Source organism: Exophiala viscosa (assembly GCF_022695815.1).
Source record: "Exophiala viscosa unplaced genomic scaffold EDD37scaffold_4, whole genome shotgun sequence".
NCBI classification, from domain to species: Eukaryota; Fungi; Ascomycota; class Eurotiomycetes; order Chaetothyriales; family Herpotrichiellaceae; genus Exophiala; species Exophiala viscosa.
In genome coordinates, this window is record NW_026944356.1 from 868823 (window position 1) to 893165 (window position 24343).

The 24343-nt window shown below is 47.7% G+C and overlaps 6 protein-coding genes across 6 annotated transcripts; 3 read left to right on the top strand and 3 right to left on the bottom strand.

Moving 5' to 3' along the window:
• Positions 1 to 11535: 11535 nt before the first annotated feature.
• On the bottom strand, positions 11536 to 12483 carry EDD37DRAFT_649271 (uncharacterized protein; the record flags this gene model as incomplete). The annotated part of the gene is made up of 2 exons (XM_062818118.1): positions 11536 to 12174; positions 12238 to 12483. 2 exons carry the CDS (start codon positions 12481 to 12483, stop codon positions 11536 to 11538), a joined length of 885 nt encoding a protein of 294 aa, XP_062670820.1.
• A 388-nt stretch (positions 12484 to 12871) lies between these two features.
• EDD37DRAFT_628399 (uncharacterized protein) lies at positions 12872 to 14542 on the top strand. Its single transcript, XM_062816435.1, has 6 exons — positions 12872 to 13047; positions 13123 to 13150; positions 13218 to 13409; positions 13481 to 13668; positions 13734 to 14123; positions 14177 to 14542. The coding sequence occupies exons 1-6, from the start codon at positions 12916 to 12918 to the stop codon at positions 14375 to 14377; spliced, it is 1131 nt and encodes a 376-aa protein (XP_062670821.1). The 5' UTR covers positions 12872 to 12915; the 3' UTR covers positions 14378 to 14542.
• Positions 14543 to 14947: 405 nt separating this feature from the next.
• On the bottom strand, positions 14948 to 16953 carry EDD37DRAFT_693705 (FAD binding domain-containing protein; the record flags this gene model as incomplete). The annotated part of the gene is made up of 2 exons (XM_062820066.1): positions 14948 to 15853; positions 15907 to 16953. The coding sequence occupies 2 exons, from the start codon at positions 16951 to 16953 to the stop codon at positions 14948 to 14950; spliced, it is 1953 nt and encodes a 650-aa protein (XP_062670822.1).
• Positions 16954 to 17235: 282 nt separating this feature from the next.
• Positions 17236 to 18198, top strand: EDD37DRAFT_693706 (uncharacterized protein; the record flags this gene model as incomplete). The annotated part of the gene is made up of 2 exons (XM_062820067.1): positions 17236 to 17673; positions 17721 to 18198. The coding sequence occupies exons 1-2, from the start codon at positions 17273 to 17275 to the stop codon at positions 18196 to 18198; spliced, it is 879 nt and encodes a 292-aa protein (XP_062670823.1). The 5' UTR covers positions 17236 to 17272.
• A 311-nt stretch (positions 18199 to 18509) lies between these two features.
• On the bottom strand, positions 18510 to 20457 carry EDD37DRAFT_371199 (putative monooxygenase). The gene is made up of 6 exons (XM_062811953.1): positions 20247 to 20457; positions 19741 to 20167; positions 19372 to 19685; positions 18987 to 19256; positions 18773 to 18916; positions 18510 to 18656 (listed from the first exon to the last, which is right to left on the bottom strand). Exons 1-6 carry the CDS (start codon positions 20295 to 20297, stop codon positions 18606 to 18608), a joined length of 1257 nt encoding a protein of 418 aa, XP_062670824.1. The 5' UTR covers positions 20298 to 20457; the 3' UTR covers positions 18510 to 18605.
• Positions 20458 to 21435: 978 nt separating this feature from the next.
• Positions 21436 to 23917, top strand: EDD37DRAFT_608409 (fungal-specific transcription factor domain-containing protein; the record flags this gene model as incomplete). The annotated part of the gene is made up of 8 exons (XM_062815051.1): positions 21436 to 21466; positions 21549 to 22184; positions 22238 to 22435; positions 22491 to 22765; positions 22818 to 22993; positions 23047 to 23529; positions 23583 to 23624; positions 23689 to 23917. The coding sequence occupies 8 exons, from the start codon at positions 21436 to 21438 to the stop codon at positions 23915 to 23917; spliced, it is 2070 nt and encodes a 689-aa protein (XP_062670825.1).
• Positions 23918 to 24343: the final 426 nt, after the last annotated feature.

A 24343-nucleotide genomic window follows, 5' to 3' on the forward strand; every position in this document is an offset into this window, starting at 1 on the left:
TTAGTTAATATATAACGAAGATATACTATTTCTTTTTGTTTTCGATAGGATTTCTCCTCGAAAGACTTCTTCTTATTTACTATCTTTTAGAACTCTTTTAGAGAAAAGAAATTATTATATTTTATATTCTTAAGAATATAATAAGAATATTTTATCGAACGCTCTTTCGAGAAATAAATATATCGCTTAAACGAGTATAGTTAGAATAAGTAATTATAACAAGAAAAATAAATAACTTAATAGTATTCGCTAAGTCGATACAACGCTTAGTTAAGCTAAGCTTTAGCGTTCGATCGACTTAACGAGGTATTATTAACTATAGTGTAAAGAAGAGCCTAAGACTAAGAGAGGAAGACTTACGCTTATATATATTAAGGATAATAATAAGTTTTAAAAAGAGGAAAGTATTACGAACTAACCTACGATTAGATCAAGGGATATTAACGCCACTAAATACGAGTTACTAATAAATAAGATTACTAAAGGTATAGCCTTACTAATAATAAGGCTAAGTTACGTAATACTAATTTATTCGATTTACTTAATCTATTAATTTATATTAATTATATAGATTATATAGATTATATAGATTATAGAGTAAAAACTAGTTATATATACGACTAACGAGTCCATAGCTTTCCTATATAGTTAACTTCGTTAACGATTATACCTATACGTTTGAGTATCGATTAGTTTCGCTCATATAGTAGCGTGCTCACTTGCTACTATACCTTGATACTTCCCCCTGCTCAGGAACCCTTTGTCTCGTGACACCCTAGTGGAGCGATTCATAACATCTCTCTTCATCTACCGGGTCTGCCTCTCGATGCGATGATCTTCACTCGCGCGTAGTGGACGAAACGCTCGTTTAGTGTGGGCTATCCCCCTCGGATTAGCGCCGACGATTCGTTTATCGTGGTTTAGGTGGGGCTCTCGTCCTACTGACGGTCGCGATATAAACCTAGACCACGCTTATAAGAGAAGGAGCCTAGAATAACGACCCTTTCGTCGTGCTACCTTTCCTACGGTCGATATAGCTTATTCCGATCTAGATCTTTTCTTCGCTTTCTCGATCGCTATACCTCGTCGAAAGAAGTCGACCGTATTTAATTTAAGGTCGAGAGAATTATACCGAGTCGTATAGTTAGTAATATCTATCTATACGACCTACTAAAGTAAAAGTATAATAAAGCCTTATCCGAAACTTATCTTACTACGCTATATATCGAAAATACTATTTACTACGTCGAATAGATTTAGCGTCTCTTTAAAGAGTACGTATCGCCTCTCTAATTACGCTAAATCGACCCTAACGCTTTACTAAATATTATAGTCTATTCTAGATCGATCTGAAATCGACTCTACGCGAGTATACCACGACTCGAATAAAGAACTTTCTATACTAGTTACTCTAAATCTATACGAGTAAGAAGACTATTACAATAATTATTTACTAGCGTTAGCTAAATTAACTATATATTATATAGACTTAATATCGAATAAATCCAACAATAATAAGATAGATCTTCGTAGTAAGGCCCCATTAAAATATATTAGACGAGAAACTTAGAGCTCACTATTAAAGCTACTAATTTATTCGAAGGAACGTTAACGAAAGAGTATAGCCTAAATAATATAGAAATCGAAAAGCCGCTTCAGAGGCGGACGATTTCGTCGAGGTCTTTCGTTACTACTAAGCTTCGAATATTAACGTATTCCTTAGTGAACGATAACGCCTTAAATTAACGACGATTCTATTACTAACGGCGTTTATCGAGTCTCGACCTTAGGCTCTACTTAATTTAATCTATCGCGACCTAGATCTCTATATCGAGAAGAACGCCAAGATTAATATCGATATACTTCGACTAAGAGTAAAACTAACGAAGACGAAATCGCGTTAGAAGCGAAAACGATCGAGAGTATAAATTCGATTATTAAGGATAGCCTTAGTTAAATAGGTAGAGTACAGCGATAGGTTGAACTAATAGGTATTCCTTTAATCTATGTCGGTACAAGACTCAAAGCATAAGAGAACATCAGTCTCTTAGGGGCAGAGCAAGCTACTTGAAGGGGAGGCGCATGCTACTAGCATGTGAGCGACATCGCTACTTGGAAGCCACGTAATCCTCCGATCCTCGGCGCAGCTGTTGGGTTGCGTCGTACTCATGCTCCGCCATGTGTTAGGTTGCGTAGTGCCTATGCTATACCGTACTATCTCGGGATTCGTGACATTATCCCCTTCCCCAGGGCTTTGTCGTCCTCGAAAAGCGCGGTCCCACGCAAAACATTTAGCCGCTTTAGCTGATCCATCGTGTCGTATGCGTGCAGCCTACGTCACGATTATTTCACTAATTGTGTTTCATTACCATGCGATTATTTATGTCTAACTCAAATTCTATAAGCGTGTCGTAGTATCCTTGTGCGCGTCGCGCAAGTGTGGCCAATATATAGATTTGTTTGTACTATATTGTTATGAAATTCAGAATTGGTGGGTATTGCGGCCGAGGGGCGTTAGTCTTGTAATAATTAATATACAAGTAAATGTAGTAAAGCTTTACGTGAGTATCTCGCCTACTTCTATCCGCTAAGCCGTAGGAAAGTTGACTACGATATCAATATCCTAAATATTTGTTTTGATTTCTCTTTTTCTTTTCTTTCCTTAGTACACTTATATGGTTAAGGTGAGTAGTAATCCTTTCTTACGCTCTGCGCTTACGTATTATGAATGCTAATTATGTGTATTGTAGCTAGTACTTATATTCCTCCTTCTTGTTGGTTAAAGGTTAGAATTCTTAGCGCGTTTGAGTCGCAAGCGACTGACTTGCTATAGCAAATTCACAATACAAAGATTCCCTTTTCTGGCGCGTGAATCTCGACCGTCATAAGTATATCGCGTGCCTATCGTATGCTTGTCTCTTGCTGACTATGCTATAGTGGCTGATGTCGCTACTGCTCCTAGAGCAGCAGCCGGCGCTAGCGGTGGTGGCCGTCGTCCCAAGCGTGAGTTCTGCTTCTCGTATGCTCTCGTATGCGACATGTTAACATTGGAAGTAGGTCCTGCTCCTAATCCTCCTCCCGCCCCGCCAACTCCAAGCAAGCGTGTCGTAGGCGCCAAGCTGCCGTGTTCTCGTTGCCTTCGTCGTTTAATAACAAAGAAAGGAAACAAGGGCGGTGCTACGGGCACTACACTCGATTGCGTGACTCCTATGGGTCGCGTGCGCTACGCCTATTGTGCAAAAGGCAATCGTACTAGTGCTACCGGTTGTGTTCTAATAAGTTGTTAGGACACTTAGGCGTATCGCCTGCTTATATTGTGCTAGATTTATACTTCTCTCGTAATAGCCGCTTAGCGATTAGTGATGATGAATAATCGTGTTGTCGCTAGCGATAATTTTTTCACTATGGAAGATATAGAAGCCGCTACCGACGCGCTTAATGCTCGTATAAGTAGCGCCGAGACTTTAAGTCAGAGCCAAACTCCTAGTACTCCGGTCAAGGGTGGTCTTCGTCGTGCCGCTAGCGGTGCTTCGCCGACTAGTATGGGTGGCGCAAGCGACGCGTTAGTGGTTGTTCTTGGTCGGATTCTAGAGGCTATTCGCTTCTTGGGCGAGACCAATGCTCGTGCTGTGAGTTGAGCCTATATGTTACATACGTATATCTTGCTAATCATATGTGCAGGCCAATCTAGAACCTCCGCGCTAGGCTGATAAGCAATCTTCTGACGATAGTGACGAGCTAAAGTAGCGCTTGCTTCTAGTAGGCGTGGTTAGAGGGTAGGCTCTAGTGGCTTCTGGCTTGTGCCATCTTCGGCCTCTGTATTGAGGCGTTGCGCTTGCGCGGCGTCTACTTATCGCATGCTCAATCCTTGCTTTCCTCTTGCGTGTGCCCGGCTCTCCCCTATACGAGGTTGATGGGTGTCTATGGCTTTTGCTTTTGTTCATAGTGTAATTAAGAGGCGACACTAGTGCTTACTCGCGGGTAGCGTACGCTCTACGTGCGCCCCGCCTACGGAGCGAATGAAAAGTTCTTCCTTCACTCTTTATTCCTTGTGAAACGTATAATCTCCTCGCTTGCGTGAAGCATATCTGCCTTATACACCTACATGTCATCTATCTTAAAGAAGCCCTTCTACCTAACGTAGTACTATTTGTACGGTTTGCCCTTTTGTTTTCGAGTTCGAACATCTAGGACCTCCTCCACTTCTCACTCCGCCTCGCCTTCTATGTCGATAGCCTCTGGCGGTTCAACACCTTAGCGCTTGCGATATACTTCTAGCAGGGAGACATAGAAAGTATGGTGTAGTCTACTATACTTAGCTAGAAGTTCTAATTAATATATATTCTTTTCGTGTTTCGCAACGATAGAGAAGGGTCCTAAGAATTGGTTCGCAAGCTTCTTGCTTACGCGGAGCGTACGAATATTCTTGGCTATAAGCATAACTTTGTCTTCGATATCGAAAGACTTATCCTTTCGCTTTTTGTCGTAGTGCTTTGACTTGTATAGCCTTTCTTTCTTAAGCGCTACGCTTGCTATCTCGCTTACGTCTTGTGTAGCGGCGAGGGATTCGGCTAAAGCCTTTACTCTTCGTTTAGCTATAATGTTCTTAGGAGCCTTTTCATTTAGGTCTCGTACGAGATTTATGCGTAACGACGGCGTGAAGGTTAAGACCTTATCGAAAGGGGACTCCTATATCGTAGCATTAGGTACTACGTTCATAGTATACTCGGCGCTGGCGAGTAGCTCCGCCCAATCCGATTACCTATAATTGACATAATAACGAAGGTAACACTCTAGTGTTTAATTAGTCCTTTCGATTTATCTATCCGTCTAAGGGTGAAATACTATAGAGAAGAGCCTACGAGTCGCGAGGTAGAAGTATAGTGAGCCTCAATATACCGCCGTGAAGATTATACCTCTATCGGTTACGATTGACTTAGGGGCTCTAAACCTTATAACAACCTTTTCAAGGATAATCTATCCGAGCCCTTCGGCGGTAGTCGTTATACGGCAAGGCGTAAGAGAGACTATTTTCGAGTATCGGTCGACGATAATAAGGATCGCATCGTTTACGTGTCCGTTGTGTATCGACGGCGGTAAGCCCACGATAAAATCCATGGCGATGTCCTACTAAGGTCCTATAGGTCGAGGTAACGGTTCGAGCCGACTATGAGGCCGGTGCCGTAGGACCTTTATTCGCTAGTAGATATCGCATATATCAATATATGCGTGTATCTCGCTTCTTAACTACGGCCACCAATAGTGCCGTGAGATAGCGGAATATGTGCGGGCTCGTCTAAAGTGAGTACCTAACCAGGGGTCATCATGGTTAACTCGGAGAATTTCCTACCTTGTGGCCGAGTCCTAAGGCATATAGGCGGCGCCTACTCTTCGCACTATACCTTCACGGTCTATATTCCATATTCCTCTAAAAGGACTCTTGGAAATATAGCTATTAGGGTCGCTAGTCTATTAAGCCTCCTAGCACCAAGGATCCAGCCTCTAAAGCTCTCTTAAACGAGTAGCAAGCTCGTTATAACGGGTACGCTCCCTACTCGGCGGCTACTTATCTTCGTTTGGGACTTCTCTTTCTAGGGTCTTAGGGGGTGGTAGCGTTATAGTATTATATACGCTCTCAGTAGATTCCCTACTACCCTGAACCATTTCCCTAATTAGCACTCTAACGACAACGTCGCCCTTCACGCGTATGTAATTAGCATACGAGGAGTCTAAGTCTAGCAAGCGCTTCTTGAGCAACTCTGCTAGTAGATTTTCTCTGGGCCCTTCCTTCGGGCCCATATGGTCTAGGCGACGAGATAGCCCATTAGCTAGGTTATCCTTACCCCGCCGCCACTGAATATGAAAATCGTATGCGGCTAGCACTTCGGCCTAGCGTATTTAACGTCGATTCAAGACTTTAGTAGTCATAAATCCCTAGAGAGCCTCGTGGTCGGTGAATACTATCGTGCTTATCGTAGGCGCCTCGAGATAATGTCTCTATATCTTGAAGGCCTCGACGATAGCGAGTATCTCACCGTCTCCTATATGGTAGTTCTTCTTAGCGGAATTCATTTTCCTAGAGAAGAACGCTATAGGCTTCTATTGCGTGCGTCCCGTAGGCGACTTATACGCTTGTGTGAGTACACCCCCGATAGTACCGCTCGATGCGTCTACCTCGACTCGAGATTGCTTCTCCGGGTCGAAATGGGCTAGTATCGGCGCTTGCATAAAGCATTCTTTGAGTATACGAAACGTAGAGTCTACGCTCGCTAGCTAATAGAATAGTCCTAACTTTTTCCCTACTACTATACCGATAAGGAGGTCTATAATAGGTACAACGACCGTCGAGTATTTATAAATAAACCCTCGATAGAAGTTCGTAAACCCTAGAAAGACCTAAATATCTCTATACGATTTTAGGGTAGGCTATTCCTCAATAGCTTCCACCCTACTAGGATCTATCGATACGCCTACGACTCCGATACGGTAGCTTAGGAAGTCAACTTGCTCCGTATAGAACTCACACTTCGACAGTTTGATATAGAGTCTATACTTCCTTAGCCTATCCAATACGAGTCGCATATGTCTCTCGTGCTCCTCTAGACTACTGCTATAGATAAGTATATCGTCTATATATACTACGCAAATATCGTCGAGGAGCCCCCATAGAGCCTCGTTGATATAAGCTTGGAAGGACGCTAGTGCGTTTATTAAGCTAAACGATATAATCAAGTACTCGAAGTGGCCATATCGCGTGCGAAATGTAGTCTTCTAGCGGTCTCCTTCTATAATGCGAATACGATAGTAAGCGTCCCGTAAATCTAGCTTAATATATACCTTAGCTCCGCTAAGGCGATCTAGTACCTCTAGAATCAACGATAGCGGGTACCGGTTCTTAATGGTTAGCTTATTTAGCGCACGATAGTCGATATAGAGTCGTAGCTTATCGTCTTTCTTTGGCATAAACAAGATAGGAGCACCCGTAGGCGACTCGCTAGGTTGTATCTATCCCTTTCGTATGCTACTCTCGATATATTCCCGTAGGACCTCGAGTTTAACTTTACTAAGGGGGTAGAGAGGTCCATAAGGTATAGTCTCGCCCTCCTTAATAGGTATCGAGTGTCTTGTTTTCGTACCCTCGTTAAAGGCGCTAGCCGAGGGCTCTTCGAAGATATCGACGTAGCCTTAGTATACTTTAGGTAGGTCAACCTCGCCTTCTTCCATAGTCGCAAGCGTTACGCCGTCTTCGAGCCTTCGTTCTAGGCCTAAGGGTAATACAACAAGCATTCCCATAGTGAGACTATCGGGGTCACCCATAAGATCCTTAAGCGACACGCTTATGACCTTCGGGTAATAGGACTAAGTCCTTGACCCCTAGTCGACTTGCGGGTTTATTATCTTAAGCTACGGGTATTCTAATATAGCGTCGTGGGTCTAGATATCTATGGCTATAAAGGTCGTCGCGTGCTCCTTGCGTTCACCTTATATATCCGTAGTATACGTATCGAGACGATGCTCGCCGTATACTCGAATAGCTTGGCCTATAATAGTGCGTACTCGTCTCTTTGTTTCCATAGGCTCTAGACTAAACTCTACGACCAATAGCTAGGATATGAAGTTCGCTTGCGCGCCGCTATCGAGTAGCGCGCTTAGCGTCCGAGGGCCCGTTGGCGTATTAACTTGAATTTCTAGTACTAGTGACTATGGTTTTTCTGCTGACTTTGGCTCGTTATCGAGTAGGCCTAGCGCTATGGCGGCACTCAACGCACTAGGCATTAGTTTTTTGCCTAGCCATGATCTTTCGCTATCGAGCCGCTTACGCCTAGCCTTTTAGGCGAGCGATAGTCGACCTCTTTATGCCTAACTTTGCCGTAGTTGAAATAGGTACCATTGAACTTTTGACCCGTAATGATCTTCTTCTCTTCCTTTTTCTCAATAGTAGTATTATTCCTACCCTATAAGTCGGATGTAAGTCGCGAGCGCCCCGCATAGGTCGTACGCGAGTTGGATTTAGTAGTGGTTGACCCCTAAATTGGGGTAGCCTTAGTAGCCTCGCTTTTATTGCGTTGTTTAATAATATCTTCGTGTCTTTATGCCGAGTTAAGGACCTACTTACGCGAGAGGATCTCCTTATTCTCGTGCATAACTTCGGCGCGCAACGTAGGCGACAAGCTATTGACTAATATCCAAGCCTTGCTCTCGTCCTCTGTCATTGTAGGGATATCGGTCTCGATTATCTCGATTCTAGTAAGGAGTTCCCTTATAGATTAGGTCGCTAATTGCTTTGTCTCTACGAGCCGCATAAGTGCTTGGCTCTTACGAATTATAGGCGTCGTAACGACGCTCTTGAGGTATTCGATAAATTCCTCCTAGGTGTTGAAGGATAGGTTATCTCGATCCTATACTTCTTCCGCCCGACTTTCTAGGAAAGTAGCTACGATATTAATGCGTGGCTTATACTAGTCCACTACGATATTCCTTATAGGCTTGAAGATCTTTTTCTAGCCTATATTATACTTGCGAAGCCCTTCGATAGTTTTTCCGTCGAACTTAGGGGGTTGCGTAAGCTTAATATACTTAGCTAGGTATTGCTCGTCCAAGTCGGTGGTGCTATGGGCTCGCTTACGAGACGGTAGCGTGGTACCAGCGAGGTCTACATACTGCATTAGGTCTCGCCCTGCGAGCTCATCGCGTAGGGCTTGATTATCCGTAGCCATGCGTTGTCTAGTAACCAATCTAACTAGCTCTTCGTTTTCACGGCGAAGGAGTTCGTTAGTATTCAGCTCCGTATCAGGAGTAGGGGTCTCTTCTGCGCCTCGCGTAGGACCCGCATTCTCCTCTTCGTGATGGTCTCCTAGTGTTGCTCTTTCAGTGGTGTTAGAACCCGGGTTAACGCCACCGGTCTGACTTTGTCCACGAGTGCTAGGAGCCATCGTGTCTTGTGCGTATCGCTTACTCCGACCGATTCGGTGGGAGATACTTTAAGAATGTTAGGGATAGCCTTGGTTGAATAGGTAGAGTACAGCGATAGGTTGAACTAATAGGTATTCCTTTGATCTATATCGGTACAAGACTCAAAGCATGAGAGAACATCAGTCTCTCAGGGGCAGAGCAAGCTACTTGAAGGGGAGGCGCATGCTACTAGCATGTGAGCGACATCGCTACTTGGAAGCCACGTAATCCTCCGATCCTCGGCGTAGCTGTTGGGTTGCGTCGTGCTCATGCTCCGCCGTGTGTTAGGTTGCGTAGTGCCCATGCTATACCGTACTGTCTCGGGATTCGTGATATCGATATATACTTAAATAATACTAATATAACTATCTAAGAAGATATATATATTTAATCTAGACAATAATCTAATCTTTTACGTTATTACCTATATTATAAGCTTAGCCTTCGATAACTCGACCTTTAAGCCACTCGATCTTAATTTACTTAACGTCTTATTCCGCTTACGAGCGCGGCGTAATAAAGGATACTAGTCTATCCCGTAAAGAAAAGATATAATGAATGTACTTATTTTTCGTTGAGCTATCGCTATTAGAGAGGGCGTTAAGACGTCGATAAATAAAGTCCTAATCTATAACGTCTATTAGATCTAGATTAGGCGTCTAGGCGAGACGCTAAGCTACCTATAAACCCTAACTATATATTATCTTCGCCGTATCTTAAGCAATACTACTAATAGTATATAAGCTCTATTAAAAAGTCGAAGCGTATAAAGAAGAGTTAATCCTAATATATCTATAAGCTTAGATAACTCTAATTCTAATTTAGTCTTTTATAACCTAGCCTTAGACTATATTAAATCTTTTACGATCTTCGAGCGTAACTATCTATCTCGTATATTTCGCTATAGTACTTAGAATATATTCTGAAACCGAGAATCCGATATATAGACCGTTAAATTAGCGAGTCGTATCGGTCGTCTTCGCGATCTAAACCGGCCGAGAAAGCTAATAGAGAAGTAGAGCTAGTAAGTTCGATAATATCTATCGATTCTCTAGTTTCTCGAGACACGGGATCGGGTTCGCCGCCTTATTCTCTAGAAGTTTAGAGAGCTACGAATAAGCGATCGGAGAACCGATCTACAACGAGTATTAAGAGTTAAGACGAATACTTAATAGTACTATTAGAGTCGAAGAGCGAGCTTTACTAAAGCGTATTTAGTAGGAGTATAATAATACGGCTCCTATAGAGACGATTTAACGATAGATCAAGAGTACCTTAGGCGAGACGAATATCCCTAATCTTAAGTTAGAGCCCCTACGGATTAAGATACCCGAACGACGGCGGATAGCCGAAGCGGCTATAAGCGACCCAGCGATATTTATCGATTATAAAGCTCTTTCTCGATACATTAAATATTCGTTGAATATAATCACGCTGTATCAACGCCGGGAAAGGCGTTCGATAAAGCCTATATATTCGGAGGGACAGGTCCCCCGGGAGAGCGGTGTAGCCCCTACATAGTCCCCAGCACCCTCAGCGAAGCCTGCACGTGCTGCGCCAACGACCTGCCAGGGAAACCAATGCCTATTTGCCTGTGCCGTCCCAGGTATATGTGCACGTACATACTCACAAAATGCGCTGGAGGGCAATGAGAGTGATAGATAAGAGGCTGCACCAGGTAGTTTCCGTGATGACATAATACTGTTTTTTCACATTATGCGAGGCTATGGGTGCACCCCCGTACCATCGTTGAAGGGCGGCCACAAGGGTTAAATGTGCGAGAGCGACGGCCAGCAGCCACAAGCCAGCACTATTCCCCCCTCGAGGGAGCTATAAGTTGTTGGCATCGCATGGGATACATGTTGGGTCCAACGTGTGGTCGAAGTTGGATGTCCCAACTCCACTGTCTGGGAACCGGCAAGTGGGCAGAAGCCAGGCTTGCCACACTCTGGGGACTAGCGCTCTGTGGAGCCGATGTGGAAGAACAACTGGACTTCCCATATCCGAGGTCTACCGTAAAAGTCCATCACCACCTCAGTGCTCAGCTAAATCCCAGACTTCAAGCTGGACGTGGTGCCAGGGCAAAAACTGAAAGTTCGCTCATGCAGTTTCGCGCCTGGAACATGAGGACTCCCCACCGTAGGGCCATGGGCGACGAAGACCACTAAAATACTGTCTGTTGCCTGATCTGCATGGCCAATTCTAATGCCGATTAAGCTACTTATCATCTTCAGATATTCTAAGTGAGACGAGATCCTGCGAGTCTTGTCAACGCCACAGGACCCCCAACTGCTTCTGACCGATCATGTCCATCTAGGTCGCTGTTGTAGGGCACTGGGAGCTTCGTCCTGGATGAACATAGATTTCTCCCTCAGAAGGTGAGGCGAGTTGAGGAGAAGTGAATTATGGCAACCTCAAATCTGGCATCCCAAGCCATTCCCAAGGGGTGCCCGAACGGAATGAAGGAGAAGGAAGCATTTGTTTGGGCAACTGGATGTAAGTTGATGTCCTTTCATCATAGTGGGGGGCATCGGCGACTGATGTACGACCTGAAGATCAAGAATGGCATCCTCTGTGTCCCCTCTACTTGAAACATGCTATTGTTCTGATTTCAATGCTTGCCCTGGGTTTGGTTCCTTCTCTCACTCTGTCCTGAAAAGCTGTGTGGGGACACCGTGGAGCTTTGGCGCTTTGATCGGAGTCGTACAACTTGAATACTAAGGCTTCGTCGACCCCCATATCGCTGAAGAACCACCAACTGTGTTGTGTTCTATGTTCAAACATATCCGCAGCGGGTGTATCTGGAGGCGGCTCCTGCGGAGGGAGGTCGTCCAGCCCTGTCGGTAAAGTGTCGACCCGGATCCTCTTCATTTCACGAAAGTCCCCCGAGAGAACAGAGGTCGCATCGCACATGCCGAGAGGGTAGTCTTGTGGGCTTTCGCTCAAAACTCGCCACACGTTGATACACTGATAGCGGCTGTAGTCTGTCATCTGCTTGTTGTCCTTGGCGAGAAATGAAGAGATGAGGTTCTCTGCTGTTTGTCTCGTGTAGTCGACATGCACTTCACTGCCAAAGGGTTGATATTGCGAGTTGGTGATGGCTCGACGCAAAGTCGGTTCGAAGACGTAGACTTTGTCCGCACCGGTCATGGAAGTGATGAGTTGCTCAATTTCGCGCGAATAAATTCCACTTTGCTGTTCAGTATCGTCCCAGTCGGACACCTAGAGGTACGACGTAGGGAAATCAGCTCGGTTCAAGTCCAGCACGCGGGGTTGGAAGTGTACCTTGGATGCATGATCAACCAGGGTAAAGCCTTTCCTTTCAAGACTGAAATCCTTGCGCATAGGCCGTGCATCTCGCACATTCACATCCGTCCATACGAACTTAGCCGTGTTGAAGGCCGACCCAGGCGTGAGGTACCTGCGCATGAGCGTAGATTCTGGGTCAAGATACTGCATTTTCGTCTTGGTATCATGGCCACCGGAGGTGGAGTCGATCGTGGTCATCGTGGGCACGAGGATGGTGCTCATTCTGAGAATGCGCGCTTTCGGTCTCCAAGTTGAAGTCAAGAGCAGGAAAGGTCATGTGTGTAAAACTTTGGGTAACCTCAAACTATGGTCAAGCTCGATGCGGGTTGATGTGTGTGGTAAAGGGTAAATGCTCCACCTCGGCCGGTGTACGCACAAGCCCTGGTCGTTAGTATTAGATGTCAAGGTGTGAACTGCTGCCGTGGAACAATCACTGGTCGTTAGTATTAGATATCAAGGTGAGAACTGCTGCCGTGGAACAATCACTGGTCGTTAGTATTAGATATCAAGGTGAGCACTTTTGCCGTGGAACAATCACTGGTGCCAAGGAATTCGTCGTCCTCTTTTCCGAGGCAATGATGTGCTACCCGTGGGAACTCCATGCCAGACGAAAACGGAATCCCATGCTCTAGCACGCGACTGGTCTGGCCCTTTATGTACACGTCAACAAGACTCAAGAACAAGAATCGAATACAACGGACGATAGGTGGTGGTTTCTCATCCACAATCAACGTCCAAACGTGGGCACAGATGCAGCCAGGGAAAGACGGGGGAGATTTCGTCCTGGTGAGTCTGGCCACTTCGTTGATCGTTACATGTGTCAAGCCAGTATATTGCAAGATTGGTCGCCAACGATTGTAGGTGACAGGGGCATCTGCCTACCTAGGAGGTAATACCGTCTTCGCGTTGATATCCTGGAACACGATTCTGCGGCGAAGCTGACAGAGATATAACAGGACATATTCTTGCGAGGCTTCTCGAGGGTGGCTTCACCGTCCGGGGGACAGTCCGATCTCAACGACAGTATGATCGGGTACTCTCTTTCTTCCCGCACGAGGCCAAACTTGACCTGGCGATCATTGAAGAGATCGAGTCGCCAAGTGCCCCATTACAGGAAGCAATGCGAGGCGCCACGGCTGTGATCCACGGTAAGTGAGCTCGTTGACCCTGGCCGTTGTGTCCACCAACCCTGTGCCAATGATTGACTTGATCCATGCAGTCGCCAGCCCCGTCAATTTCGAGCCCAGAAACAATGCGCAAGATCTGTTATTGCCGGCCATCAATGGAACGATGGCTGTTTTGCAAGTGGCAGCCGCGTCGCCGTTTGTCAAGCGCGTTGTTGTCACAGCGACTATGGCGACAATGTCTCATATCGGTTCGGGCCCAATTCCGGGCAAGGTATACAATGTAAGCCCAGAAGGCTTTCCGGTTCATGTATCAGTATAGCGACAGCATCGTTGACCGTGTTGTAGGAAGCCGACCACAACCCAGTGACTTGGGAGAAAGCCGTTGCTAGCAGTGATGGGCATTATGTCTATTGCGGCAGCAAGACTCTGGCAGAGCAGGCAGCTTGGCGGTTCATGAAGGATGAAGCTCCTTCATTCGATCTGGTGACCATTCATCCGTCCTGGCTGGTCGGTCCGTCAGTCTATCGAATCGACAAGGCAAGCGATCTCAACGAGAATTTGAGGGAATTCTTCTCTACCCTCATGGACGTTAAGGATAAACTGCCGTCGACCAAGGTGCAGTACTGGGTCGATGTCCGTGATGCCGCCAAGTCCCATGTTCTCGCACTAGACTCTTCCAGGATTCCTGGAGGGAGATATCTTGTGACACATCCGGCCAAGTTTGATTGGAAAAAGGTGAGGGGCTCTGAAGGCTCACCGAAACGGTCAAGCTAAGAGCACTGTTGTAGGCCTTTACTGTGATGCATGAATCTTTTCCTGAAGAGCGGTTTCCTCGCACCGACGTCGATTACTTTGTTGAATCCAGACCAGCAGTTGATGTTTCAAAGTCTGAGCACTACTTTGGTTTTGGCTGGACAGATTTGAGGACGTCAGTCACGGACATGGCGACACAGTTTTACCAATATCGCAAACTCCACCCATCTGGCTAGCGATGCCGTTGGTCAACCACCGTTCTTGGTGGTCATACCATGGAGCGTCGTCTGATTCATATAGGGAGAGCTATGTGGCACAGCAGAAACAAATCAGCGTGAAAAATATACCCGTTAGTTGGCGAAGAGTAGCTTACAGCGACGCTCCAATCCCATCAAAACAAGATTCAAGGACTAGGCGGAATCCTTGTTCTCTCGATCTTTGTAAATGTCAGCGTATTGTATGCGTATGTGCTATCTCCCCCTCAACTGGGCGGAAACTCAAGGCAAACCAGCCAATGATAAGTAGGAGGAAGTGTATTCTGAAATCGTCGAGATGTATTTAAATCTCGAGGGCTCTAGGAGCTTACATGTTTACCCAATGATCCAAGCTTCTGGTTATAGCCATTGCTAAGCTCAAGTAGAATGTAATCCAGCGCCGTTGTGGCATGCTTTTCATTTTACCGCACTGAAAGGCCCATGAGGTTGGCACGGCGGGTGTGATCTCCTTGCCGTGAACGATAAATTGCTTTCTATAAGAACTTTCGGACAGAGCGCCATGGCTTCTTGCGGGCTGAACTCGACAGAAACTCATTCTGCGAGTATTTGAAGGTCTGTCCCGCAGAGCTTCTCATGGTCGGGAACGTAACTAGAACAAAGTACAAAAGAATTGACCAGATTTTGCAGCTCGTCAATAGTTGTAACTCTACCGAGGACATGCTGGTCAGGTCGAATGACAACTGCGGAAGATGCTCTTTCCAACCCCATCAGCCGCGTCCAGGCGCCATCCTTGTCGATGATATCCTTGCCCAAATATACTTCTTTCACCGGGAAACTGACATCGTCTAGTGGCCGGCGATTGTCCCGCTGAAGACTGCCGGAGAGCAAGATCGTGAAAGCACTGTAGTCAGTCACATCCAAGGTCGAGATGGTGCGTCCATCTGCTGTATAGACCCAAGCATGCGGTAGCCTTGTACCGGGAATACATTCTGGGATGTAATGGCCGGCGCGTCGGTGGGGAGACCGTGCTTTCCCGTAGACATATCCGATCTGGAGGTCCAATGAATCGAAGTGGTTGTAGTTGTCCATGAGAGCAAGTTGGATCTCGCTTCTGGCTTTTGGGTCCTGCATCCGCTCTTCCAAACTCTGTCCATTGTCTCCGAAGGCTGCACGGCTCAATTCGTGAACTTTCTTTTCGTTCAAGCGGCTCTGGCGCGAGTTTTCAACCGCGATGGGAATCCTCTCCAGCTCATAAGAATCAAGCAGTCTATCTTCTGCCCAGCCATTCTCTACTGCCGTGATTTTCCATACGAGGTTATGCGCGTCCCCCAAACCAGTATTGACACCGAGACCTCCGGTTGAAGGGAAGCAGTGAGCCGCATCGCCAACAACGAAGCCATGCCTGATCAATTTCGATCTGTAATGTCGCGCAACTCGAGGTGTGGTGTTCCAGGTGGTGATACTCAGGACGTTGTAGGGTATCTTTTTTCCGAGTGACTATGGGGTGTTATCGGTAGTATCCTCTCAAAAGAGGGAAGCGGCAGACTAACCTGATCTATAAGCCGTCTGCAATATTCTTCTGTAAAGGTTTCCTTCGGCGTGGCTGTGGGATCATAACATGTCACAAAGACCCAGTTGTTCGACCGGTTGTAGGCTATGAAATTCCGCTTGCCTGCATTCTTGGCCATGATGAACCAGAGCATCCCCGATTTTTCCTTGCTCAGATCGGCGTCGAAGTTAACCGAACAATAGTGGATCGGCTCCTCTGGCTTGCCATCAAGACCATCAAACGGTATCGATAGCCGGATACGCGATCGTGCGTGAGCACCATCGCAGGCTATCAGCCATTTGCTCTCAATGAGGTGTCGGCCTTGTGTTTTTCGGTTCAGCACAGTGGACACAACGCTTTGGTCTCCAAATTCAGCGCAGTCCTGCCATTGCATTTCGCACCAAATGGTGACCTTCCCAGTTTCAAGCGCAGTACGCCAGAGGACCTGTTCAAACTGCGGTTGAGGGATGTTGAGAAGTGGCTCCGGCGTGAAATCTTTCACCGCTTCATCCTGTCGCTCGTAGGGAAGACTTCCAAGCTCCGTCCCACCAATGGCAGCAGTTGTAAAGCGAACTAAATCGGCATCTTCTGCACTGGCTCCCAGAGACCTCAGCTCTTTCGTATCAATTCCAAGCTGACGGAGGATCTCTAGCGAGCGCGGGTTGATTGCATGGGCCTTGGGCTGACCCAGCCTCTTTGCGTGTCGCTCCACGACAATCGACCGAAAGTTCTGCTTGGCGAGGAGAATGGAGCACAGGAGGCCTATTGGACCTGCTCCAATGATCACGACTGGGACGTTTGAGATAGCCGGTGGACCATTTGTAGGCTGATGGAGATTGCTTCCGGCATACCAGGTGTTCCTGTCCGCAGGGTCTAACGACACGTCGGTGGCAGGGCTTTGAGAACTTGCAGGCTCTGAGAGAGCCACGTCTGAGGTATCTTGACAAGAGATATTTGGTGACTGCACCGAAGAGCCAGAAGTATCGTGGCCGTTGATGGGGGAGGCGGGCGAATCCTCCCCACGGCTGTCTTGCCAGTCTCCCGGCATAATTGCCAATGCTTAATCTTGAAGGTACAAAGATGATGATAACGTGCTATTTCCTGATTCCGTTCTTTCATGGTGTCATCTTTTTAGCATCCAAGCATATGAGATTCAGAGGCGATTCCCACCTTGTCAAGCACGGAATTGTGAGTCCCGTGGTTAAGGAGACCGCTAAAAAAACCCCATCCCCGGATTCGATGGGGAGACCGTCTGTCCCCGGATGCTTCAACGTCATCTCTTGTCGGGCAATTCGACTACAGGCTCGACCTGCAACTTGCATTGCAACCTGTACTGATCGGACTCGTCGTCGACTGCGTCCGCCGATATGGGTTCGACAGTTGCTGCACCTTCGTTGGCAAACGACTTCAACGCGACCTATACCTCTGCGAATGTTCCCAACAATGCATCTCCCTATGATCCCAAGTTGTTCACGGATTTGAAGGAAGAGCTTGATCTAGCCGAACTTCCATATCTTGCCTCATTCTCACCTGCTCTCATCAGTGTTGTACTCTGCGCTCAAGGACGAGGAGACACAGTCGGCTCCTGGATTCATGATCTTACCGAAAATGAAGACAAAGCCACCGCCTGGGCCATATTGAAAGCTGTGCGCGAAGCGATCACAGTCACGTATCCTTTCATCGGCCTTCCGAACTGTGTTCCGGCATGCTTTGGTGTGATTGGGGTTATGCGTGACCTGGGCTTTGAGCCAGACGGAGAACGTCGCAGGTACAACAAATCCTATCCATCTGACTGTGTTTCTCTCTCGGGTCCAGAATCGCTGATCTTGGTTTATCTGTTTCACCACAACGCAGGGCTGATATCCAGCATCCACTCACGCTCGAACAAGGCCTAGACACGCGTCGGCAGATATATCGCGGCGTTGGCAATCCGGAAGTGCATTGGATGTTGAAAAACTACTTCCCCGACATGACTTATGCTACCGACACTTTTGTCTTTGGGTATTTGGCAACAGGCTCGCTGGACATCTTCACTCTGCGTCAAACAGAACTAATCATTGCCGCGGCCATCATAAGTATGGGTGCGACCCGGCAGTCACGAAGTCACATTATGGCTTCCATGCAGCTAGGCAATTCGAAAAAGGTTGTCAAAGCCGTACTTGCTGCTGTCTCTATGATTAAAACATGGAACAATCAGACACCGCCAACAGAGCTCGATGTCGATGCGCTTGAGCGTCAACTCCAAGAGAACTTGGTGGAAGCAAATAGGGTCGAAGCAGCGTCCCTGGAGTAAGCTGGTTAATGAAGACAAGAAAACTCGCGCCCAGGACAAGACTGGGACTCTACATAGCGCCAAAAGAAATACGCCAACATACTTTCTGTCATTCCCGAGTGATCAAAAGCACTGCCATGCGTACTTAACCCACTACAATCGACCAGCCTTGGAATGACTGGTAGACCTATATAAAAGACGAGATAAGGGGTCCGAACCGAAACGTTGATGATTCAGTCAGCCGACCTTTATGCCTCATGCCATCATGGTGCAGGATTTCGAGGGATCTACCACAGAACTAGATTGGCCACATGACCCGATATCAGCATCGTTAGGAGCCCAAGTCCTGAAAATGGATGCCAACGACATCTCTCGCAACAAAATAAGCACTGTACACCCAGGTGGGTACAAGAGTAACCATACTTTGTTCATGTCTTTGTGTAGTACTGCGTAAAATCATGTTGGATAGCGAAGACACTCTGTTCATCATCGATTAGCACTGTAACTTGCTCCGTGGAAGGAAGCACGCGACGGGTGCGAAGCGGCTGCTTTGGGTGGTGAAGTATAATCTGGTCAGCGAGAAATAGAAACTAACCTCGTGCAACTCATTTGCTACCTCGGAATTAGCCTTGTCGTCCACATCGAGCCGTTGTAGAAACTCGTCATTCTGCAAGGCAGTCTCAGCGTCTTGGTATGCTATGCGACAGAAATTCGTCGATGAAATGAAATCGATCGGTCCCTGGAGAAGCCATCATATTATTATCAGATCGTGACAGACTTCGCCGCACCAGGGGAATAAGATAACGTACATCAAAAGCTTTGATCCTTTCTTCGGAGTATTTATCCAATATTGCTTGGTTCGCAACGCCCAGCAGCACACCAAGAAGAGCATCAGCCAGGTTTCCAGCATCCACAATGCCTCCTGTCAAGCCCAGGCCTCCGAAGGGGTTGCAAACATGTGCTGCATCCCCTGCTAGAAGAAAGCGCTTATTGCGGAAAGTTGGTGCACGTCGTTGATGGATCTGATATGGAGAAATTGAGGTGAGGGTATATTTCGAGGGATCTGGATTGCCGGGTAGCTGTAAAATACAGATCACTTTATTAACAGGACCAGAAGCCTAGGAGCTGGGTCGAGAAGTTCGAAACCCTCCAAGCGCACTTGGTCAAGAGGATTCGGTACAAGAGCAGACGTACCATATGACGAAACTTCTCTGGCTGACGAGACAGCAGAACTTCATCTGACAAGCCGCTCTGCTCGCCGTAGGTAACACGCCACAGTCCGTTTTTGCTGATTTTGGCGGCCATGTACCAGTTCTCACGATCGATGATAAAGTTCGAGTCGGTCCAGCCATAACGTTCGTCGAAGGGGAAATAGACATTAGTTGCCACAATCTGCCTGTCCCACGTCTTTCCCTCAAATGGTAGGTTGTTCAACTTCCTGATAGCACTGGAGGATCCATCGGCACCCACAATCCATGGAGCTGTAAACGTCTTTGGGTGGTGATCATCTGGCGACAGTGAGCAGTCATGATGCAAGCCGTGGCCGCCTTTACATATACATACCCTTGGTTCGTACTTTCACCCAAGCCGATTCGTCTGTCTGACCCAAGCCTTCAACGGTATGGCCATACAAGACTCTGACATTGGTTCTCGTGGAAAGGTGCTCTAGCAGCACAGTGACCAAATCTCCCACGGGGAGAACCACCATTGGATAGGGATAGTCCTTCTCCGTTGATGACATTGGCATGCTGGCAATCTTGTCTCCGTTCGGTTTTCTCCACGTGACGACCGAGGGACAGAAGCCTGCACTCAGGACATCATGCCAGACCCCTGCTCGAACGAGCTCTTTGACCGCGGGTGAACCATAATGCGTGGCACGAGGTCGATTGTCGGCTGCATCACCTCTCTCCAAGACGGTGACCGCAACATTATGTTCAGATAGAAGCGTTGCCACTAAGAGACCAACAGGTCCAGCCCCGACTATGATAACCTTGGTATTGTCAGTTACTTCAGAGTCTTGCAGACCGTGACTGTGTCTTCACGAAAGGAGGATCCCACGGGTCGCTTACGTCATCTTGCCGTTGTGTGGCCTCTGGATCTTTTTGCGACACAGAACCCATTGTTCTAAGCTATGGTTTCTTGGGTGGTCTTACCGATCCTCAGATTGAATGAAATCAAGATTGTCAATATAGATCTTGAAGGTTTCTCCCATTTTGGTCGACTGTCCAGTCTGGGTTTAGGTCCAGGTCGCTAAGGAGCCTACCAAATGTGTTCCGGGGAATGTTTGTCTCTGCGAATGAACAGGCGCCAGTACCCCGGGGGACGCCTGGGCTTATAGCGTTGGCCCATGATACTGAACCCGAAGGTCCGTGTACCCCTCTGCATATGGTAGCTTTCGGTCATACCGTAGCATGGTCCTTCAATCTGCAGTGCACTGCTTTCATCCACTTCTTAGCTGTGGAACCAATGGCTGAAAGAAACCACTATCTGTAATGAGCGAAGTGACTTGTTTACATGTCCCCATTGGCTGTTCAAGACAGATATGGAAAATTCTCAGATTTCCCACGGACAGCTTTGGGAGTCGACGAGAAAGATGGGTGGGTAAAAGAGACCAGGGCGACAAGCCAGTGTTGGGAGGCGAGGTTTCGAATCCGTCTCTTAGTCGCCTCGGCCGGCCTGTTAAAAGGCATGATCTTAGCTATCGACTCCATATGGGGGTAGCAAGAGGTGATCTGGTGAGTGCAGCACCTGGAGGTAAGTTATGGGCAACCAGATAGCAAATAAAAGGTTAAAAAATCTCGCATGGGAAAATCTCACTGGAGTGGGCACCCTAGAAAAAAGTCGACAGGCGGAGGTTTCACGTGACCTTGGAGGCTCAGGTTCCTAACCGCGAGCCCAGCCATGTAGCGCTGGACGGCCTTCCCCACCTCCACCTCCAGCAGGACTTACCCCAGCTCAAAATTGTGGTGGTCCCGAACCCCTCCTTGCTCCGACTAGCTTCCTTGGACCAGCTCACTCTTGTACCGCCAAAAACCTTGCTCCGACTTCAAGGCAGTATTTCAATCCTGTGGCGAGTGGCTGCGAGGGATTCCGGCCTACCTTTTATGTGACTATGGCGCAGGGTCAGTTAGAGCTGTCTCAAGATGGTACGATGGACCTCAATGGGGATGCAGCTCATAAAAGGCCGCGACGGGTCGGAAAAGCCTGCGATAGCTGTCGCAGCAAGAGGGTACGCACAAAAACACCCCGCTACCCAAAATGGCCAAAGGCACAGACTCACCATCGGCGCGTCTTACAGCTTAGATGCTCAGCGGGATCGCCACCGTGCTACAATTGTCTATTGTACAAAAAGGAATGTACCTACTCTGCAGGTACCGCTTCTCGTTCGTCTAGAGGACCACGAAAGTCTCCTTCAGCCACAACTTCAAGGCGACAGCCCGCCGAGTCCTCGCAGGCGGCTCTGGACCAATCATCAGATCAGCTCCCCTCGGCACGTAGACGCTCCAGCGTTGAGGGCGAGGGAACCGTTACACCAAACTCCGATGCGCCTGCCACAGGGCCGCGAGGCTCGATAGTATCCTTTTCTCCCCCTGCTGCGCAGAATAACCTTTCATCCTCTGCGCGTCCTGCAGTGTTCCCGGATACAGGTCAGGAGCATGTAACTCGAGATGCAGCGCCGGATTTTGACCCATTTATGAACTTCACACCTACCAACTTCGAAAATATTCATTACATGTCAGATATTCTTCATGTACCGACTTCCCAACTGTTTGAGCCGGGCCTCGGCGAATCATTACAGCCTGTCACGCTCATGGAGCAATATTCTCCAATCCCGTTCGATAATACGGCCGGCTTGCTGAACCTCAGCCCTGGCCTGGAAGCAAAGAGTGGCAGAGTGTCAGGGTTGGAATACGGCGTTGGCTCAAATCTCGACTCAGACGACAGGGAGCATCTCAGTGCTCCTGGTTTGTCAGTCTGGAAAGACTTGAGCAATGGAAAGTTTATTGGTGCGCATCTCCGACTGCTCAGGGGTTTCGCTTGTCAATTAACTCGTAGAAAGGAGCCGTTTCTACGGGCAATATCGTCTCGTCAAGCTTGCGGGGTCCAATCCAGCTCAACGGTACCTTGACCGAATCAGACGCAAGAGACTACCTCATTGGAGCGGTGGAGCATGTCGACGAGGCAGGCGCCGTAGATCACGACTCTGTCTTCACTCCCGCGCTACCATCGGACGAGGCGACACGACGCTTTGCCAAAGGTTCGCATCACCTGGGTAGACACGGATTGCGGGAGTTCTTGCTGACATGAGACAGCTTATTACCGGCATGTCCATCCAGTGTATCCCATTGTCGTACAGCAAACTCTGGAGACGGAATGGGCCAGCGTGCGGGATCAGCACGCTACCGCCACCTCCCTATCTCTAGTCTATCTCATTACTGCGATAGGCTGTCTCAACGACCATAGCGGAGTTTCGTCGGAGGTCGAACGAATCACGCAATCTCAGGCTTTCCACCGCCAGTCCTGGGAGTTACTAGGTTATGTCCTAGACCGTCCTTACATGCGCTCTGTCCAAGTCATCATCCTCCACGTACATGAAGCCACTTGTCTTGCCATAGATGGTCGCTCACTGTCACACACAGGTCATATACCTTTCCCACCTGAGTAAGAGTGGTATCTCTTGGGTGCTTTGCGGGCTAGCGATCCGAATAGCTCAGTCTCTAGGCCTGCACCGGCGCCACACTGGTGACCCGTCTCTGACCGAAGCTGAACAGCGAGTCAGATCTGCAGTATGGTGGGTTTGTTACACACTTGATGCGTAAGTAAGCCACAGTTTGCCAGAATTTGGCGTCGAGCTTCTGACTGGGCTAGCCTGCTCTCCGCTAGCCAAGGCAGACTGCCTGCAATTCCGGACGAACTTTGTGAGACTTCAATAGATCTCGAAGCTTTGACCTCGCCGGGCCTCTCCAACGTCTTGATTCCCAGAACCTTCCGCTGGCATGTCGAACTCTCACGGATCAAGAACAAACTGTCATGCCTTTTCGCAGGCGTTGTGGCAAAGGATATGCTGGCAGGCTGTATTGGCGAGCTGGACATGGCTCTAACTACCTGGCGGGACAACCTGCCATTGGAAGTCAGGCCTGAGCAAGAAATTGTCGCCGCTCGCGAACACTACCCATTCATTGCCATGCTTCATCTCCAGTACTTCAACACGTTGTGTGTTCTCCATTGGATTTCCGCTGATCTGGCGCGTCGAGACCGCTTGCCTCTGGACTCCCGCCTCCACCCCCGTGTCTCGGCAAGCGAATCAGTTTCGGTCTCGGCTGCACGATCGTTCATTAAAGTGCTCAATGAGTAAGGCTTGGAACATCTTGGTTTTGATCACTGTTGACAACTAAACTCTCTAGCCTATCTGAAGAATTCAGTGAGGAGAAAATCCCGCCCGTATAGTATGTCTTCCAGAATCCATGACTCCTTTTCTTCTCCTTGATTCTTGGCTGACGAACCTGGAAGCACACACACGGATCACTACATGACTGCAATCTCCATCATCTTCGCCAACATCTTCAAGTATCCGCAAAAGATGTCGGCCCGAGCAGACCTTGAATTCCTGAAAGCGTGTCATTATCATTTCACGCAGCAAGTCAATCCATACCGCTTCAATCCCAGGATGCGAAACTTATTCCACAAGATCATGTCATCTGCAGAGAGCTTACTACAGAGTCAAAACAGCAAATACTGACAGATTACCAAGCTTCATCGGAAAGCAGACATCCGGGCAGGATCTATTCCTGTGCGCGAACATAGACCTCTCTGCCGCATACGCGTTGTTTACGTCGACCATTGGATGTCTTTGGAGAACTTGATCTCATGCGTGGCTACATGATCCATCCGAAAAAGACTTGCTTCTGAGGCCGCTCATGTATCGCGAAAGTGGTGTCCGGCTCTACAGCCAGTTTGGGCTGGATTGGAGATGCCACCGCAATCTTCTACGTATTTCAAGTCCTAGCAATGGTCACCAACTATCACACAATGGCTCAAACTTTGTCATGTGATTCGTTTGGTATCCTTATTCGTCGTTTACTGACTGGCCTTTCGAACCATTGACCAAAGATTTCCCTAGGGGTTACTTTTTCCCCGCTGACCTTGTCTAGTCGAATTCAGTCCA